General features: G+C 42.2%; 1 protein-coding gene across 2 annotated transcripts in view; it reads right to left on the reverse strand.

Moving 5' to 3' along the window:
• Positions 1-574: 574 nt before the first annotated feature.
• Positions 575-18,059, reverse strand: part of LOC146060581 (uroplakin-3b-like protein 1) — a 90,152-nt gene continuing 72,667 nt past the window's right edge. For both annotated transcript variants that reach the window (XM_083173947.1, XM_083173949.1), the window contains 5 exons: positions 17,322-17,465; positions 10,602-10,818; positions 7,320-7,399; positions 4,913-5,042; positions 575-766 (listed from right to left, as the gene is read on the reverse strand). In XM_083173947.1, the coding sequence (XP_083030073.1) occupies positions 595-766; positions 4,913-5,042; positions 7,320-7,399; positions 10,602-10,818; positions 17,322-17,465 (743 nt within the window). In that variant the 3' untranslated portion in view covers positions 575-594. The remainder of the gene's footprint in view (positions 767-4,912; positions 5,043-7,319; positions 7,400-10,601; positions 10,819-17,321; positions 17,466-18,059) is intronic.

Genomic DNA, 18,059 nt, shown 5'->3' on the forward strand with positions numbered 1-18,059 from the left:
GTGACCATCGCCCGCGGGGATCGGTAAGTATAAAGCCCACCCTGCTCCCTCTGCCACCCACCACCCTGCTCCCAGTGTAGTTTCACGGTGGCGCCTGCTACGCTGACAATGTAGCTTAGGCTACATTGTCAGCGTAGCGTAGAGCTGCCGCCGTGAATCTAAACAAGTACCTATATATCTTATGCAAAAAATGACACCAAACTAAAAAATTGGATGGAATCACTGCCAGGAAGTTCCAGGGGGAGTTCAAGGGAAATTCCATCTGACTTCATGGTCAGACATATTGTTGTAGTGTATGGGGCCCTTAAGAGGGAAAGTCCAGTAATAGAGCATCTTGTCCCTCCTGGAGAGGGCCATGTTGGGATGTATAATATAGTGTTTATATAAGAACCAGTAAGCCTGCTCGAAGCAAAAGCTTTGAAAGCTAGTCTGCTACCATCTGTGTTTGTGCATGTGTGAGAAAGAGCTGTAGTTTCGCTCTCTGACAACAGATGGCAGTGTTTCAGAGGCTCACAGACACTAGACACACATATATATATATATATATATATATATATATATATATATATATATATATATAGATGATAAAACAAGTCATTTATTCACTGTGTATACTCTGACTCTTCTATCAGCAAAAATTTTAGAATGTGTCTTGTATATGCTGTGTCCAATGTACGGAGTGTGGATTTCGTATTCATTCATTACAATCTCTTCTTGCACCAAAAATCCTTCATTGTCAATTTTACGACACCAGCAAATGTCTTTACTGTTGATAAAAATAAAGAGGAAAAATGTCAGCACAAATGAAATAACATTTTAATAGGTAACACTACAGGTTGAGTATCCCCTATCCGAAATGCTTGGGACCACGAGCATTCCGGATAGGGGAATTTTTCATTTTTTGGAATAAATTTTTTTAGCCATACTTACCTGTCCCCTGATGGTGTCCGGTGGTCCCTCGGTGTCCACGCAGTCCCCGAGCGTCCACAGCAGGCCTCCGGCATCTTCTCTGGCTCTCCAGCGGTCCCAGGAATGCATTGTGCGGGTGTGCGCGCGCACCGGTGACGTCACCGGCGCGCGCGCACACTCGCGCAATGCATTCCTGGGACCACTGGAGACCCTGGAGAAGATGCCGGAGGCCTGCTGTGGACGCCCTGGGACTTGGTAAGTATGAAAAGAGGGTTAGGGGGGTAAAAAAAAAAAATTCGAATGATTCCAAAAACCACGGTTTTTGGAATAATTCGGATAATGGGTGCACGGATACAGGATACTCAACCTGTATTACACTTTAATAGATCATCTTTTACATTCTTTTACATTTTGGAAACAATATAATAAAATAAAAGTACATATAAAAATATCAAGATTATACAGTAGTACAGAAAATAAGTTATTAAAATAAATTGTCTGATACGTAGCAATATAATCTAGCATAGCATAGTGGGAACACTGCGTAAAGCATACCTCCCAACTGGTATGCGGTTATTAGGTTGACAGTGTCTAGGTCGACAGTAAAATAGGTCGACCACAAGTGGCAGTCAGAAGGTCAACATGCATAAAGTGGACATGAGTTTTTCATGATTTTATTTTGAATTGACTTATTCATACTTTACTATTTCAGTGGGCATAATTGGAGAATATAATAGTGTGGGAACGCATGGTGAGAGCAGCGAGCCATGTGACGGGGCGCGGTACACTAATACGCTGTTTTTCTTGTGTTGACCTTTTTACCATGTCGACCTAACACATGTGTTGACCTCCTGTCTATCGACCAATAGTGGTCGACCTTTTGACTGTTGACCTGGACACTGTCAACCTAAGGATCCACACACCCCCAGCTGTCCCAATTTTCGCAGGACGGTCCTGTCTTTTTGGGACTGTCCTGCTGTCCGTCCTGCAGGCAGCAATGTCCCAAAGTGGGGAGGCAGTTGGTAGGCCCCCTGACACTATGATGCTCTGTTTAGAAGAACAGTGGTAAATAGATGCGTCTATTTACACAGAACAGATAGGTTGTGGGCATACAAGCAGCTCCGAGAGCACTGGGCATGCCCCCACAGTGATGGCAATTGGGGATATGGCTCATGATTGTGGCATTCTGACAAAGGCACGCCCTCTTTTACAACGGCCTCCTCTTTCCGCCGCTGTCCCGAGTCTGGGGTTCTGTATGTTGGGAGGTACGAGTAAAGCAAAATTGCAAGCAACTGAGCAAAACCATGTTGCATCGATGGTGGGGCAGATGTAACAGAGAGATTTGGGTGGGTAATATTTTTCCTGTGTAGAGTAACTACCAACTGCTTATCCATGTAGTCCAAAGAAATATGCAGCTTTACACTGTATTATAGATTTCAGTTTAAACACATACCACTGAAATATAACTCTATAGCACTGTACACACGGGGGAGATATATTGCTCAGCCATATATTGCTAGCAATATATGGCTGAGCAATATATTGCTCAGTTTCTCCTTTTCATCAGCAACCAGAGATGGTCGCTGATGAAAGGGAACCTCTGCCGGGCGGTGCCGCAGAGGTAATCAGCTGGTCGCAGGAGCAAGCTCCTGCGTCCTGCGATTAGCATGGGGCTGAAAACGGGAGCACGCACCCGGCGATTTATCGCCGGGGCACACTCCCATCACTGGCAATATGGTCGCCTGCGACCATATTTCCGGTGAATTCAGCCCCTATCGCCCCCGTGTGTACACAGCTTTACTGTACATGTTACCTCTGTCCCACCTGAAGTGTCCCACCTGAAGTGCAACATGTTTTTTCGCATTTGCTTGCTTTTTCGTGGCGAGCGCAGCGAGCCCGCAAGGGTGGGCGATCCACGTCCCCCCCCCCTTGTCGGGATTTTGAACACCGGGATTCGGACCGCTAGGATTCCGACCGCCAGGATTTAGGACCAATCCCCTGAATAATCCCCTCGATACATTACCAACACAGCAGATCCCATATAAGAAAATTATATCAATTCATTATAAATTCCTAGACCAACCATTAGACTATGATAAGATAAAAAAGGGCATAATAAAAGGGAGGGATGACTTCCCACACCTGACAATGGAAAAACTCTTAAAAACCCTTGAAGATTCAGTCAGAACCATTGCAGCAATGATGTATATGGAATTGTTCTATAACATCTTTCATCAAACATATCTATCCCCTAAAAGGAGGTTTAATATGGGTATAGCATTAGATAATAAATGTATGAAGTATGGAGGCAGATTTGTTTCACTGCCTGTGGAACTGCATGCATATTAAAAAGTTCTGGGTGGAAGTATGGCAATTCGCCATCAAATTATTATCAAATACTTTCCCACTGACCCCAGAATGGGCAATCTTTGGGATAATCGGGAAAGAGGTAAAGATTGCGAAGGGCAAAAAAGACTGTTACTGGCAATATTAGCTGCGGCTACAAAAAGCATTCTCCACAGGTGGATAGACAAATCGGCTCCCGTAATGAAACTTTTCGAAGACAAGTTACATGATATAGGGGGAGATTCTCTAAATAAGAAATGCGGTAAAAACCCGTTATCGGGTTTTTACCGCATTTTGGGATGCTCTAAGCATCCCCCGCCGGGTTAACGAAAAATCTGGCGATGCCCCATAGAAGCCAATGGGCTTCTACCGCATCCCTCCCCCGCCCCGCAATGACCCCCCGCCGCTCCGCATCGCCCCCTCCCCCCTCACCTGTGTCCGGGCAGCACAGCGCAGTGCTGCCCGGACCTGTGACCTCCTCCCTGCACTGACCCTGCTGGGACCCGGCGACTCTCACCGCAAAGGACAGCTCTTAACGCAAGAGCTGTCCTTTGCTTTAATTATCGCATATGTTACAACATATGCGATAATTATAATTGCGAAGACAGGCGAAGGGGGGCGGAGATTCTTAGAGAATCTCCCCCATATTCTTGATGGAATGGGTGGAGGCAACGCTCCAAAAAGAAAAGAGGGTGAAAGATCTTTTCGAAACTTGGGGAAGTATAATAGAAATACAACCCATATGAATAAAGATACAACTAAGAAAATTTTTCAAGTAACAAGTCGGTACGAAACAAGAATTGAGCTGTATTAAGACCCTATTCACTAAATTTAATTAATTAAATTAAAGGAAGGTAAGGGGGAGTGTGAGACCAAGATGTAAGGGACCGGACCATAGATACATAGATATATAGATACTTAGAAAATAAGAACTTAAGATGATACTACATAAGATTTGTAGAAATGTATTTAATGATGTGATCGATTTGTACAACATGTAAATGTTTTATTTGCTTCTAATGGAATAAAAAAATAAAACAAAATAGAATAAGGTCATCTGTTATTTATTCAATTTAACCCCTGCAGTGTGAATGATGGATGGGACTCATCATCCTCATACTGTATATGGTAAAATTGGGAACTGGTTACACTTTAAGCCAGTGGTTCCCAAACTGTGTGCCTAGGCACCCTGGACAGGACACTTGCAGGGGTGCCTTGGGTTGGTGGACCAAGATCAATTCATATTATTAATGGTCAATGTACCAGGCAGAACCAGTGCTTGTGACTGCCAATCATAATATTTGTGGACAAACAGAAGCAAATCCTGTCCCTCACCAGATAACTGTGACATATAAACACAATGCACTTAATTTAATATTTTTTTCCTGAATTTCTCGATAAGTAGCATTTGGCCTAGGGGTGCCATGAAAATATTTTGATGCTCTAGGGCGCCGCGACTCAAGAAAGTTTGGGAACCACTGATTTAAGCACAAAAACAATAATGATCAATTAGATACTTAACAGTTGGGGATACAACAATATAACAAGAACACTGGTTAATATCAGACAAAGAGGCAAAGTAGCGCTGCTCCCAGGCTTACAATCTGTAGGATTTGTAATCTATACACAGTGAGATACTGTACATGAGATTCTTTACCTTCCATTGATGAATGCTGCAATGAGGCATGCTAGTAATACAGCCAGCAGAACCGAGAGTATGACAACAATTATGATCATTCCTGCACTACGCCGGTCAGGCAACTCATTAAGACTATTTGGGTTGTTTCCTAAAGAAGAAAGAAACATGTGTTATTGGCAAATTGATAACATAGTAAATATATATACAGTATAGAGACTTTATATTACATGATCGGCTAGCTAAGAAAATATTGAAGGGAGATGTCAAAGTGAATAGCAATGACGCAAATCATGTCATTGCATCATCCCCACATGAGCATTGGCAGGAAGTAGGAGGAACCTACACTCTCCTTGGAAAATCCCCCAAATTGGTGAGTCTTATTCCAGATATTCCAGTAGAGTGGGCAAGGAGGGTAATTGTACAAATTGATTAATTAAAAGACCATACTTGCAAACATATACAAACCAAGGGCCGGATTTTAAGCAATGCTAGTCCAGCGGCCGTGCGGAATGCCTGCTGAACTCTGAGGTATTTTCAAAGGGGCATTCATTTACAAGGCAAAACCATACCTAGTACATGATGGCCCCTTTAAAAAAAACTCAGAGTTTGGCCAGCATTTCTCTTGGCCACAGGACTTGCATTACATCCTAACACAGAAATTAAGATCTGCCAGCAATAGCAATTTTCAAATTAATTTATTTATTTATTTATTTTGGTGTCTTTTTGAGTTTCTCTGTGCCCCCAGTCCTCTCATCGCCAACTTCCTACACTGTAACCCCAGTCATCTGATTTACAGTAGCTTACGACAGACATGAGATAATAGGGCGCAGAGCTGGAAGCTGGCGATTAGATGACCAGATACATAGGAGCATACTGGGTAAGTGCAAGGGGGTTTGGGTCAGATAGGAAAAAATAGGGGGAAAATCAATTGCGCAGAAAGCAGCTGAGTTAGAGGTGATAAGGAATAATGGGACACCAACCCTCTTGAAAGAACCGTGAATAAGAAATTAACCCTTATCCTCAGATTCAAGTGCTCTAAACATGGACAATACTTCCCTAGTGGGTGTGGGGTGACCGACTCTGGCATTATGGTGACCAAATGATGGGTCTATTTTTCTGTGGAGGCCTGGAGCTGCAGTTCCATCTGCCACATTGTTAACCCTTTGCAGTCCAATTTTTTTTTTTGCAATTCAAACATTCTGGTTTCAATTAAATGTAATTTTAGTTAATAAAAAATGGTCTACATTGAATGTTGAACGATGTTAACGTTCTTATTTTAAAGTGGCTCACCATTGGATCCGCTACTGTTGAGCCTGTCTAGACATTGGACCTGAATGGGTTAATCTGGCCCTGCCTGAACCTCATTTTAGAATAGTTGCTGATTTTAGAAGTCTAACAACACATCAAAACTATGAGAGAATGCTTACTTTAGCACCAACTTGTCACCACCATTGTGATCTCATATCTGTTCTAGGTATGCAGTCATTAGGTCAACCACTATTGGTCGACATCCAGAAGGTCAACACATGAAAAGGGTTGACATGGAAAAGGTCATCATGAGTTTTTCATGATTTTATTTAAAAAAACTTGTTCATACTTTACATCCCAGTGGGCATAAAGGGAGAATATAATAGTGTTCTGAGTGCAGTTGGGCACTGTGCCAAAAGCACAGTGCCCTTGTGAGGGGACGCTGTACACTTATATGGTGCCCATGTCAACCTATGTTGACATAAATAATACAAAAAGTAAAAATGCGTGTCTACCTTTTCCCATGTCAACATTTTCCTTGTGACTACTTTTTGACCATGTCGACTTTTTACATGTAGTGGTCAACCTTTTGACTGTTGACCTAGACACTGTCAACCCCTTTGATCCACACTCCCTCTTTTACCAAAATGTTTCTTTTGATTAAGCCAGATGATATCAGAACGGCAAAATAGGAAATCTGTTTACAGGGACCGGTTGCTGTGTCAAATTAAAGATAGTCACCTGAGACATAGGGCCTTATTCTAGTTCACTCTTTCTGACAAAATCCTTCTTAGATGGATAGAACCATGTACACTGCAGGTGGGGCAGATGTTACTTGTGCAGAGAGAATTAAATTTGGGTGGGGTTTTACTTCAAAGTGTGATCTATATTGCAGTGTAAAAATAAAGCAGCCAGTATTTACCCTGCACAGAAACAAAATAACTTGCCCAAATCTAATTCTCTCTGCACATTTTACATCTGCCCCCCTGCAGTGCACATGGTTTTGTCCATCTAAGAAGGATTTTGTCAGAAAGAGTGAACTAGAATAAGGCCCATTGTGCACTTCAAATGACTTGTTTGCAGAAAAACTTGGAGAAATAACAAAATATGCATAAACGTAAATTCCCAAAACTGATGAACTGGTCATATAGTTAATTATATGTATAAAACATCATACCTGTAATCAAATTGATTTTTTCAGACCAACGTGTTCCATTGACCATTGAGTTGTTATTGTTCAAGATAACAAATCTAACTCTGGAAATACAGAAAAAACTTGCATCTCAAATAGGTTTTTTCTTAACACTAATTGTCAAGGATACAATGTAATAATACAAAATAAGTATTATACTTGTCAGGAAAATTGATCTTTATATTTTGATCTCAGACATTCTATTTCCAATCAGAATTGTGTGTATTATGCGTGTATGCAAATTAAATATACAATTTTATTTTTGCTTGTGCACCAACACAAGGACAATTCTTTTCTCATTTGTTTTTAAAATAACCAGATATCTGGGAAAATGTTCACAAACTACTAAGTGAAACTGGAGAAACTTGCACCCAAGCAGACTTCCCCCACCTCAAATTCATGCTCTCTTCCTACAGTGCTGTCTTTTCTTCCTCCAAATAGTATATTTTCCACTCAGTCTTCCATCCTCTGTTGACCTATTTTCCTTGCTTAGTTCCTCACCCTACATTGCTGACTTTGTCACCCTTTCACAAATGTTATCATCCATAAGACCATTACCATCTGCCTGGTCCTCCTTGCCCCCCCCCCCCCCCCCCTTTTCCAAACAAGCTTCCACACTATGGGCCTTATTTTGGTTCATTCTTTCTGACAAAATCCTTCTTAGATGGACAAAACCATGTGCACTGAAGGGGGGCAGATGTAACATGTGCAGAGAGAATTAGATTTGGGTGAGTCATTTTGTTTCTGTGCAGGGAAAATACTGACTGCTTTATTTTTACACTGCAATATAGATCTCACTTTGAAGTAAAACCCCACCCAAATCTAACTCTCTCTGCACAAGTAACACCTGCCCCACCTGCAGTGCACATGGTTTTGCCCATCTAAGAAGGATTTTGTCAGAAAGAATGAACCAAAATAAGGCCCTATCTCCGCATCCTGTCAACTCTGACTTGCTTCACTCTAGTATCTGGAAATGGCCCTTATTTAGACCACCCCTCCTTTCACCTCCCTCCATTGATCTTACCCCATCCCACTTCCACCACTCCCTCTATCCCATAACCTGCACTCAACATGCTCATCACTACAACCTCTCTCTCATTAGGCACTGTCCATCTGCTTTCAAACATACTTTTGCCTCTCCAATGACTCAGGCCCTCTAATTACAGCCACCATCTCTCTCCTCCCCTTTGACTACAAAATCCTTAACAGATTGCCTACAATTATTTTATTAACTTTCCTACTATTACCTGCTTAAACCATGTTCATTTGGCATTATGCTCTTTTGAAATTGCCCTTACTAAATTTAGTAGGGGTGTCCTCTAAGTAACTATCCTTGATCTGCATGTTTGCTGCCTGTATACTTCCTCCCTAGACAAGTTCATCATTTTTTTGCAATATCATCTTTATGCTGGTACCTCTCCTCCCCTATACTCTTCCCCTTTCTTCAAACTTGTGTCTATAACTGTATCTCTGCTAAATTCTACTGGATTTCCCATGCACCTTCTTAAATTTAACATGTCTGTTCAAGACAGAGCTGATTCCTCTTCCATCTCTCCTGAGTTCCATCTAATCCCTCAATTTCACTATCCATCAGCAACCCTCACCATCTCATCTATCTAGCAACTCTCCACACATTTAAATGTCACTAGGGTCAGTGACATTCGATACATCCCAAAACCACTGGTAAATTCTATAAAATCTAGCCCATAGGTTAAACTGGCTAATGCATTCCAGAAATCAGTAAATCAAACAGCCTATCAGTCCCCACTTTTTTTTTTTGATGAGGACCGAGCATAAAGTACTCATTTCAAATGTTATAGATATGTGTCTAAATCATCTTCCCCTTTCTATCTCTGAGATAGTGTTTTTCTTCACTCTGTGTACAGGTACTGGCTTTTTTGAAGCCCGTTTTCACCTTAAGTCATGTTCACATGGGTCCAATCGTCAAAATAGCCTAGAAGTGTTGACAGAATCGACCCGTGTGTTCACATTAGGCAATAGAGATGCACAGCCCTGCAGCTTCGCTATTGCCCGGCTAATAGACTGTGCAGGCAAGAATATTTTGACTAGATGCCACCTGCACTGTGTATTTGGGCTGGCAGGATGTAGTTAGCCATGCCTCTGACGTCTTAACTACATCTTGATTACACACGGGGCTCAGTCAAAATCACTGGGACTGAGGGGTAGATTTATTAAGCTCGGGGAAGTGATAAACTGTCTGGTTTTTATCACCAGCCAATCACCTCCTACCTGTGAAGTTACAGGCTTTGTTTGAAAAATGAAAGGTAGGAGTTGATTGGTCGGTAATAAAAACCAGGCAGTTTATCACTTCACCGAGCTTAATATATCTACCCCTCAGTCCCATGTGTACATTCCTCTAGTTTATCTTTCTGTGTCATTCTGTTTCAGACACTTTCCGCTCTGTTTTTCTGTATTTGTCAATGTTCCTGTTTCTAGTTGAACACCTTCTACACTAATGTTTATTTTTCAGCAACCATATGTAGTCTTGCAAATTCGCTTAGCGGGCGATTATCGATACACTACGCATGCGTATATCCCTTAGTACGCATGTCCAAGGCCATTCTGCGATGGAGTCCTGCAAATATTTCTATACGCACACCATTCGGAAGCTGATTGACAGAAAGGAGGCATATGAGGATTGAAACCAGCTGTTAAGTGCTAAGAACACAGGCGTGCCTAGGAAAACGCTGGAAGTAGCCATGACATTGCTAGGAGTGCCGGAGCTTTTTAGGGGAGGGTGTATGACATCAGCTGGATATGCCTTCTTCCATCGCACCACTGAGTAAGTCTCCGGCTACGATGAGTTGTGCCCAGTGTAAAAATCATTCTACGATGAACCTGTTGCTATGGGTTTTGGACGTATTTGCATGGCTGCGAAAGGATGTGTAGCCGTACACAGCCATTCGCACAGCGATCCCATTAATTTGCAAGGCGGGATTCACTCTAGTGGGGCGGCATCTAATCTGAACACTGGCCTTGCAAATTCGCAGGTGTGCTATCAGGTATGAATCGGGCTGTGTGTTCCTTTCTAGTTGCTCTTCTATATTGCCTCCTGTCCATGTTGTCCTCATCTAACCCCAAACATTGTATTTTTATTCAAACCATATGTGAACAAATATAAATTAGGCCCACTATTCCTAACAATCGTGACTGTTGTATCACAGAATGCGGAGAGCAGTCCAAACCCTTTTAGATAAACATGTAGATAGACATACAGTATTTAAAAACACACAGAAGTGATCTTACCGGTAAGGTCCAGTATTATTTAAAACTCCATTACAAAACTCAATACCAGTGCAATTTTGTTCAATTCCAACTGGAACCAAAGCATTAAGACTTGGAGCTGTATCAGTACATGGGAAATTGTTGGCAGGCATTTGATAAATGTGATAGTAATCATTGGATGTGAATAAATTATAGCTGGCTGGGTTACTGAAATTTGTATAAGTCATATTTGGCACAACTGTGGGAAACAAAAAAAAAAACAGCAGTGAAAGTGCTGCATTAATCTGACATATTACTTATCCAGCAAATATTTCCATTTTTCAATCAATAAATGTACCGACCAGTCCATAATAAATGAAAACACTCACTGCCTACTAAGAAACAAAAGCAAATGATCTTTTTCATACCTATTTTAAACTGTTGCTAAAATTCAGGTTATTGCTTTGATAACCCGGGAGCGACTCAGTGGAAAAGGGTTAACCCGGGTCCATTAACCTGGAAACCTAACCCAGCTAGTTAAGGTTGCAGGGTTTTTCGGGGAAGGACCAGGGTCATGGTGGGGTTGGTGCGACCTGTCACCCAATTACAGCATATGGAGAGCTGGCGCTAGGAGATGATCTAATCTCTAAGCATTGGTACAGCACCGGTGATGTCACCGTCCTGCAATAAACTGGGCTCTACTGCCAACCTAAAAGGGGTCTCTGCCAGATGACCCTAAGTTGGACCAGGATTGTTTATTAAAGGGGCTGGTAATGTAGGCCAAAACCTCTTTTTTATTGGCCATACACACGGGGTGATCTCAGCCCCATTTCTAAGCGATCTGTCTAGATTGCTTAGAAATTAAGCACTGATCACTCCCTGAGTATGACCACCGATAAGGGCGATACGCGGTCCCACATGTCACCTGACTAGATTTATCCAGCATGCAGTAAAAATCTAGTTATTACCAGTGTTCTCTCTATGGGCCTTATTTTGGTTCATTCTTTCTGACAAAATCCTTCTTAGATGGACAAAACCATGTGCACTGCAGGGGGGGGCAGATGTAACATGTGCAGAGAGAATTAGATTTGGGTGAGTAATTTTGTTTCTGTGCAGGGAAAATACTGACTGCTTTATTTTTACACTGCAATATAGATCTCACTTTGAAGTAAAACCCCACCCAAATCTAATTCTCTCTGCACAAGTAACACCTGCCCCACCTGCAGTGCACATGGTTTTGCCCATCTAAGAAGGATTTTGTCAGAAAGAATGAACCAAAATAAGGCCCTAGATCACTGGCCGTGACAGATCGCTCTGCACACATTGCAGGTGCTGCGCTGTATGCTGAGCCATCTGTGCTGAGCCATCTGTGCTTAACTAGATCACTCAGCACACTGCACCCATTGCCCCGTGTGTACAGGGCATTGCTTTGGGCAGTGTCCACCTGCTTGTTGTTGGGTGTTTTTGGGTATTGCAGATTGACCGATTTCTGCCTACCCATTCTTTACCACCATACGCTTTAAAATTAATAATCATATTGCATTCAATAAATTCGCTAAACGTTTCTATGCTAAATGTATGTCCTTTTTAAGTATTAAGTGATTTTGCACCCATGACACACCTCATCCAATAGAAGGTTTATAAACACTGTGCACTTGACTCCTCAAATAGAAAAGAAAAACATAAGGCTTTATTAGATATTGGAATGTATTTCTCTAATTTTCCTTGTATGCATTATTTCTTTGTTAGTAAAGTCTATCAAATATCCTCTGATTGCATAATCTAAATAAACATGCCATTATTTAAATAAGATGGATATATAACGTTTCTTTTATAAAGAGGTGCATTTGCCTGGTGGCTTAATGGGTCTGGTGCATTCTGAATGCAAGTTGGTTTTGCAGAAGTATTTAGGGTACTTGTGTATTATCATGGCGCCCAATTAACATACATACGGCACCGTAGTGAAATCGCATGCGATTTCAGTACTTAATACTGTTTCTGTAGTGTTTTATGCGTAACTCTGGTTTCAGAATTGATGAAGTCAGTCAGAGATACGTTATTTGCGTAGTCAGTCTTATTCCCGCTCCCGCTCTGAGGTGAATCTGTGAGAGGATAGCAGCATCACTCAGAGCTCCAGGAGATAACTGTTAAATGATGGCTGAATCATCGGTGTCTAATATGTTCACCCTCCCTAACACTGAGGAGGAGGCTGTCCGGTTCCTTCAGGAGCATCGTCTTCTGCCACAGACGCGGAATTGCAGAAATGGGCACACCATGCGTTTGGCACTGAAAGAGTCGATGTGGTGGTGCCATATTAAAGCCTGTAGAAATAAGGTGAGCCTAAGAGAGGGGACCTTTTTTTCGGGCTGCCATCTCCCAGTTCTCACTTTAGTGAGATTTATATATTCTTGGGCACAAGAGCTCACATCTATTAATTTTTGTGAGCGTGAGCTGCACATGTCAAATAAGACAGTTGTGCAGTACAACGGACGGATGCGGGAGGCCTGTACCGCAGACCTGATGGCCCAGCTGCAGCGACCCATTGGTGGGCCTGGACAAATCGTTGATGTCGACGAGACCCTTTACCTGAAAAGAAAATATAATGTTGGCCGTGTATTGCCCCAACAATGGGTTTTTGGAGGGATCTGTAGAGAAACTGGCCTCTGTTTCCTTGTGCAAGTACCAACCTGGGATGCCACAACATTGATGTCTGTCATTAGAGACAATATAGAGCTGGGCACAACAATATACTCGGACTGTTAGCGAGGGTAGGCACCACGTAAATCAGCAATACAACTTTATAGACCCTGGTACAGGTGTCCACACACAGACAATCGAACGCCTTTGGGGCGCCTGCAAATGGCGGAACAAGCGCCAACGGGGGACTGCACGGCACCATTTGCAGTCCTACTTAGAGGAATTTCTGTGGAGGAAGTGTTTGGCAGGAGAGAAGCTATTCGAACGTATACTTTATGCACTGACACTGCTTTAATTTGCAGTCTGACTGTTTTTTCTCAACAATTTCTTCTTATTACAAGTTCATAATTGTTATTGTTCTTCTTCATTAATTTGTAATCATTGTAATAATTTTTTGTAAGTATTTCCATTATTTATTTCATTAGGCTCATTCTTCATTTTTCATCATTATTGTTATTACCATTTTATAATTGTATTGTTATTACTTCTTTCATTATGCTCATTCTTCATTTTTTAATCACTAAATTTTACCAGTTAATCGTTAAAACGCGTTGTCATTACTGTGTCAGATGAATGATATTGAAGGTGTGAATGTGTCCCAAAAACAGCACCACTATCCATGAGATCCCGAAGCGTGGCGAGCGCAGCGTGCCCCGCGAGGGGATGCGTAACACGTCCTCCCGAACTTTTCATACCCCCACTATCCACATCGGCGTGGAGTTGATTTTATATAGTGTGGCAAGAGCAGCGAGCCACCGAGCCCAGGGGTTTCTTATTCATTGCCAGTGGTTTTTAGCTTTTTACCACCAGTAGGGGTACATGTTTGTTGCCATTGGTTTACATGCTTATTGCCAGGGGCAATATACTGTATATATATTATATCGCTTCTCGGAATCTGTAACTTCTGGTTAGCGATATACGCTACCCAGTAGAACCTCTAGCATCTATCCATCAGTCCAGTAAGACTTTAGTATCTGTCTCCACCGAGGCAGTGGCCATTGTTTGGAGGGACATTTTCAGCAGATTCCATACAGATGGCCAGGCCCATTGGAAACTACAGAGGCCATGCGACTCCCCCAAGCCACTGCTTGGATTGCAATGCCATTGTTACGCCACTGTTCGCACCGAACCTCATCAACGTAGCCCTGCCCTCCTCTAGATAGTGCCGGATCTCTCAGCACTGTATAGCGGGGCAGAGTCACAGTGACCCAATTGTTTGGCCCCACCCCTTGAACTGCCCAGGCCCCCATGCTCCGACTAAATTTCCCATTCTCCTGGAGGAGGGGGCAGCAATATCAGCAAGTAGGACGTAAACCTGATGATGTGCAGACACAGATTTATTCATATGCCTTTCCACCTGCTTGTGGCACAGAATCATGTTCTATTTTAGTAAAGTGTCAGATTATACAGTATTAAGGTATACAGTCAAATATACATATATGTATGTTTATGGACATATACAGTATGCATTGCATACATGCCAACAGTTACAGATTAGTTGAAAGGGGTCAATGTCTTGATTGAATGGAAATTATCCTTGTGGCATACCCCCCACTTCCATCACTCTGGGGATGTGTGTAGCACTCATAGAGATGCAGGACTTCCCCATGGCTCTCCCTGCACTGCAAAGATGCTGAGCACATGCAAGTAATGCCCCTTTCAGACCGCACTTTTTACCTGTTATTTTGCCGTTTTTTTACCATTTTAAAACGGTAATTTGTGCAGTCTGAAAGGTGCAGAGTGAATTTACCGGTTCTATTGAACCGTATTTCTAAACGGTAATAAAGCAGGGTCCTACCCGTTTCAGACTCATTTTTTTTCATCCACTGTTTTCAATGGGTTAAAACGGGTTCAGTGTTGTGAAGGAACAAAAACTGCATTGAAATACTGTTCCATTTAAGGCCAAAAAGTGCCCTGAAATGCTGTTTAAAGACATGCGGTGTGAAAGGGGTTTTAGCTGGCAGACCTGTTTTTATTTTTACAAACGTTTTAAAATACCTGGTCAAAGCCAGTTTGAACTGTGTGAGAATGATTCCCCCCAACTTTATTCTTCTATGGGACACTGAAGCCCTGGATGGGACAATCTCTGAAAAAGTGGAACTGTCCCTCTTATAACAGATAAGGTAGTTGGTGGTATGACACTGTATACAGTATGTTTATTTGCAAAGGTCCATCTTCATACAGTACATAAACCTCTTTTCTTCACCTGTATGTAAAATGACTTCAGTGGCGGATTCAGGGGGGGGGGCACCCGGGCACGTGCCCCCCCTGTCATTTATATTGTAGCTGAGGACCAGGGCTTTCCAACGAGCCCCGCCCCGTGTCTCTAGACCCCCGGGAACCGGAGATATCGCCTGGCAAACCTGTAACGTTTTTTTCCCCATAGGATAATATGGGACCCGTCAATTCCGACCCCCACCCGGTTCCAACGGCTGCCAGTTCCCGCCCTAGCATCACAGAAGCTTGGGGTTGATATCATTCAATTCCAAATCGCTGGTCCTTCAATATGATACCAGGCTGGTCCAAATCGGTCAAACGGTTCCAGAGATATTGCGTGTAAACCGATTTTATTATTTTTGAAATGTAATTTCATGGCTGTTCATGATTTTGAGGGCAGATTACTCTGGAACCAAACGTTTCAGTTTCACTGGACCAAAATCATTCAAAGCCCACTCAAAAGTTCTTCAATATAATACTTGTCTCATGTAAATGGGTCAGTTGGTTTCGAAGATATAGCCGGTTAAATGAGATAACTGGTTAAAGGGGGGAGGGGTGGTTTTCTCTACCCCTCACACCAGAAAATGCAGGGACTAGGCTGGTGTAAAAGGGGCCAACCTGGGAATGCATTTTCTGGTGTGAAAGGGGTATTATTTCAAATAGCCGGGACCTGCAGTGCTCTGAATACAGCCAGGTTCTGCCACTGTCAGTGGCTATCACTTCTGCCTGGCGGCGGCTGTCCCCCATTTACCACGAGCATGTATTCCCCCTTGGCAATGAGCATGTAATCCCACATGGCAACGAGCATGGAACCTCTGGCAATGAGCATAGAACCCTTGGCAATGAGCATGTAGAGAAGCAGCACTTATGTAGCATAATTTTTAATAGGCATTATGGTGTTTGGCATAACACATAATGGACATAATGGCGTGTAACTTAACGTGTAATGGACATTATGGTGTAAATGTTTAATGCGAGCATTTGGTGGACAATGTCCCTGTTTATGAAGTGTTTTGTGAATTTTAGCTTAATCTGTGTGGCATTATGTGAATTCTGGCTCAATCCATGTGGCATTATGTGAATTTTGTCTCAATCCGTGTGGCATTATGTGAATTTTGGCTCAATCCTTGTGGCATTATGGGAATTTTGGCTCAATCCGTGTGGCATTATGTGAATTTTGGCTCAATCCGTGTGGCATTATGTGAATTTTGGCTCAATCCATGTGGCATTATGTGAATTTTGGCTCAATCCGTATGGCATTTTATGCATTTGGCTCAATCCGTGTGGCATTATGTGAATTTTGACACGATCCATTTGGCATTATGTGAATTTTGGCTCAATTCTGTGTGTGTTATTATGTAAATTTTGGCTCAATCCATGTGGCATTATGTGAATTTTGACACAATCCATGTGGCATTATTTGAATTTTGGCTCATTCCATTTGGCATCATGTGTAAGTGGCAAGTATAATGGGGTCTAGTATTTTGTTGCATAATGTGTAGAAGTTGTATATGGTGTTGACACGCCCCCTGTTGAGTGGCCACACACCCTTTTCTGGAGCGTGCCTTTGGCGCGCGCACAACTACATCCTTTACTTTTGTCGCCATGGTGGACCTGCGTACTTTAAATGCCATTGGCCTATTTTTAATTCCATTCCCACCCTCTCCTGCCGCTCTCTTAGCATGTACACTGGCACGTCTAACACTGCCCCTCCCCCACCCAAACCCTTTTATATCATGGTGCCCCCCCTGTCATTTTATCCTGGATCCGCCCCTGAATGACTTCACTGGTGGCTGTACTTTATCATTTTAATCAGTGAAACATAAAAATACTTAATATTTCTCATACCTTTATCCAATGCAACAACCAACCAAATATCACTTGTGTTATACTGCTGAAAGATGCATTGTGGTTGGTCCAGTGTAAAACCCAAGTATGACAGTCTCCCTAGGTATGGCTTGTATAGTACTCGAGGAACATAAAATGGAGCATCTGCAAAGCAAGAAACAAAAAGCTGCATTAATTGTATTTGTAAGGGGAAAAAAGCAGTTGCTAGGAAACCTAAATAACCTTTTAATTAATAGCAAACCTTACCCATAAGTCATTATGATAGTGACCAATAACCATTTCTTATAGACTGGGTTGTAATTGTAATAGAAGCTCAATCTCAACCCTGTTATTAAAAGTGTTAAAGGTTATTGCTGTACAAGTGTGAATTCATAGACTTGCCACTTTCTTTCAATTTTGCGGTTTTTAATATGTAAACCTTAATATAGTTATTTGGGATTTAGAAGGTTTGGCCAAGAATGTGTCAGATATCTAGCAATCTATAGTTTATATGTTAGCAATGGTCATAGCTATTACCACTTTTTGCTGTGGAACTTGCCCTTGTCCAAGATGGCAAGTTTGGCCTCTGGCAAATCATTCATGGATTCTTTTTGGGCCTAAATAGAATACTCTGTGTATAAACTCACCATTGGGTATCCTTATGCTATACACTTTAACAAACGTACGCTTAAAACAACTTAACTTTATTAACTTAACACTAAAATAAAGACACGACACAAGTGCTGGCGTTTCAAACTG

This window comes from Crinia signifera, chromosome 2 (genome assembly GCF_055691185.1).
Source record: "Crinia signifera chromosome 2, ASM5569118v1, whole genome shotgun sequence".
NCBI classification, from domain to species: Eukaryota; Metazoa; Chordata; class Amphibia; order Anura; family Myobatrachidae; genus Crinia; species Crinia signifera.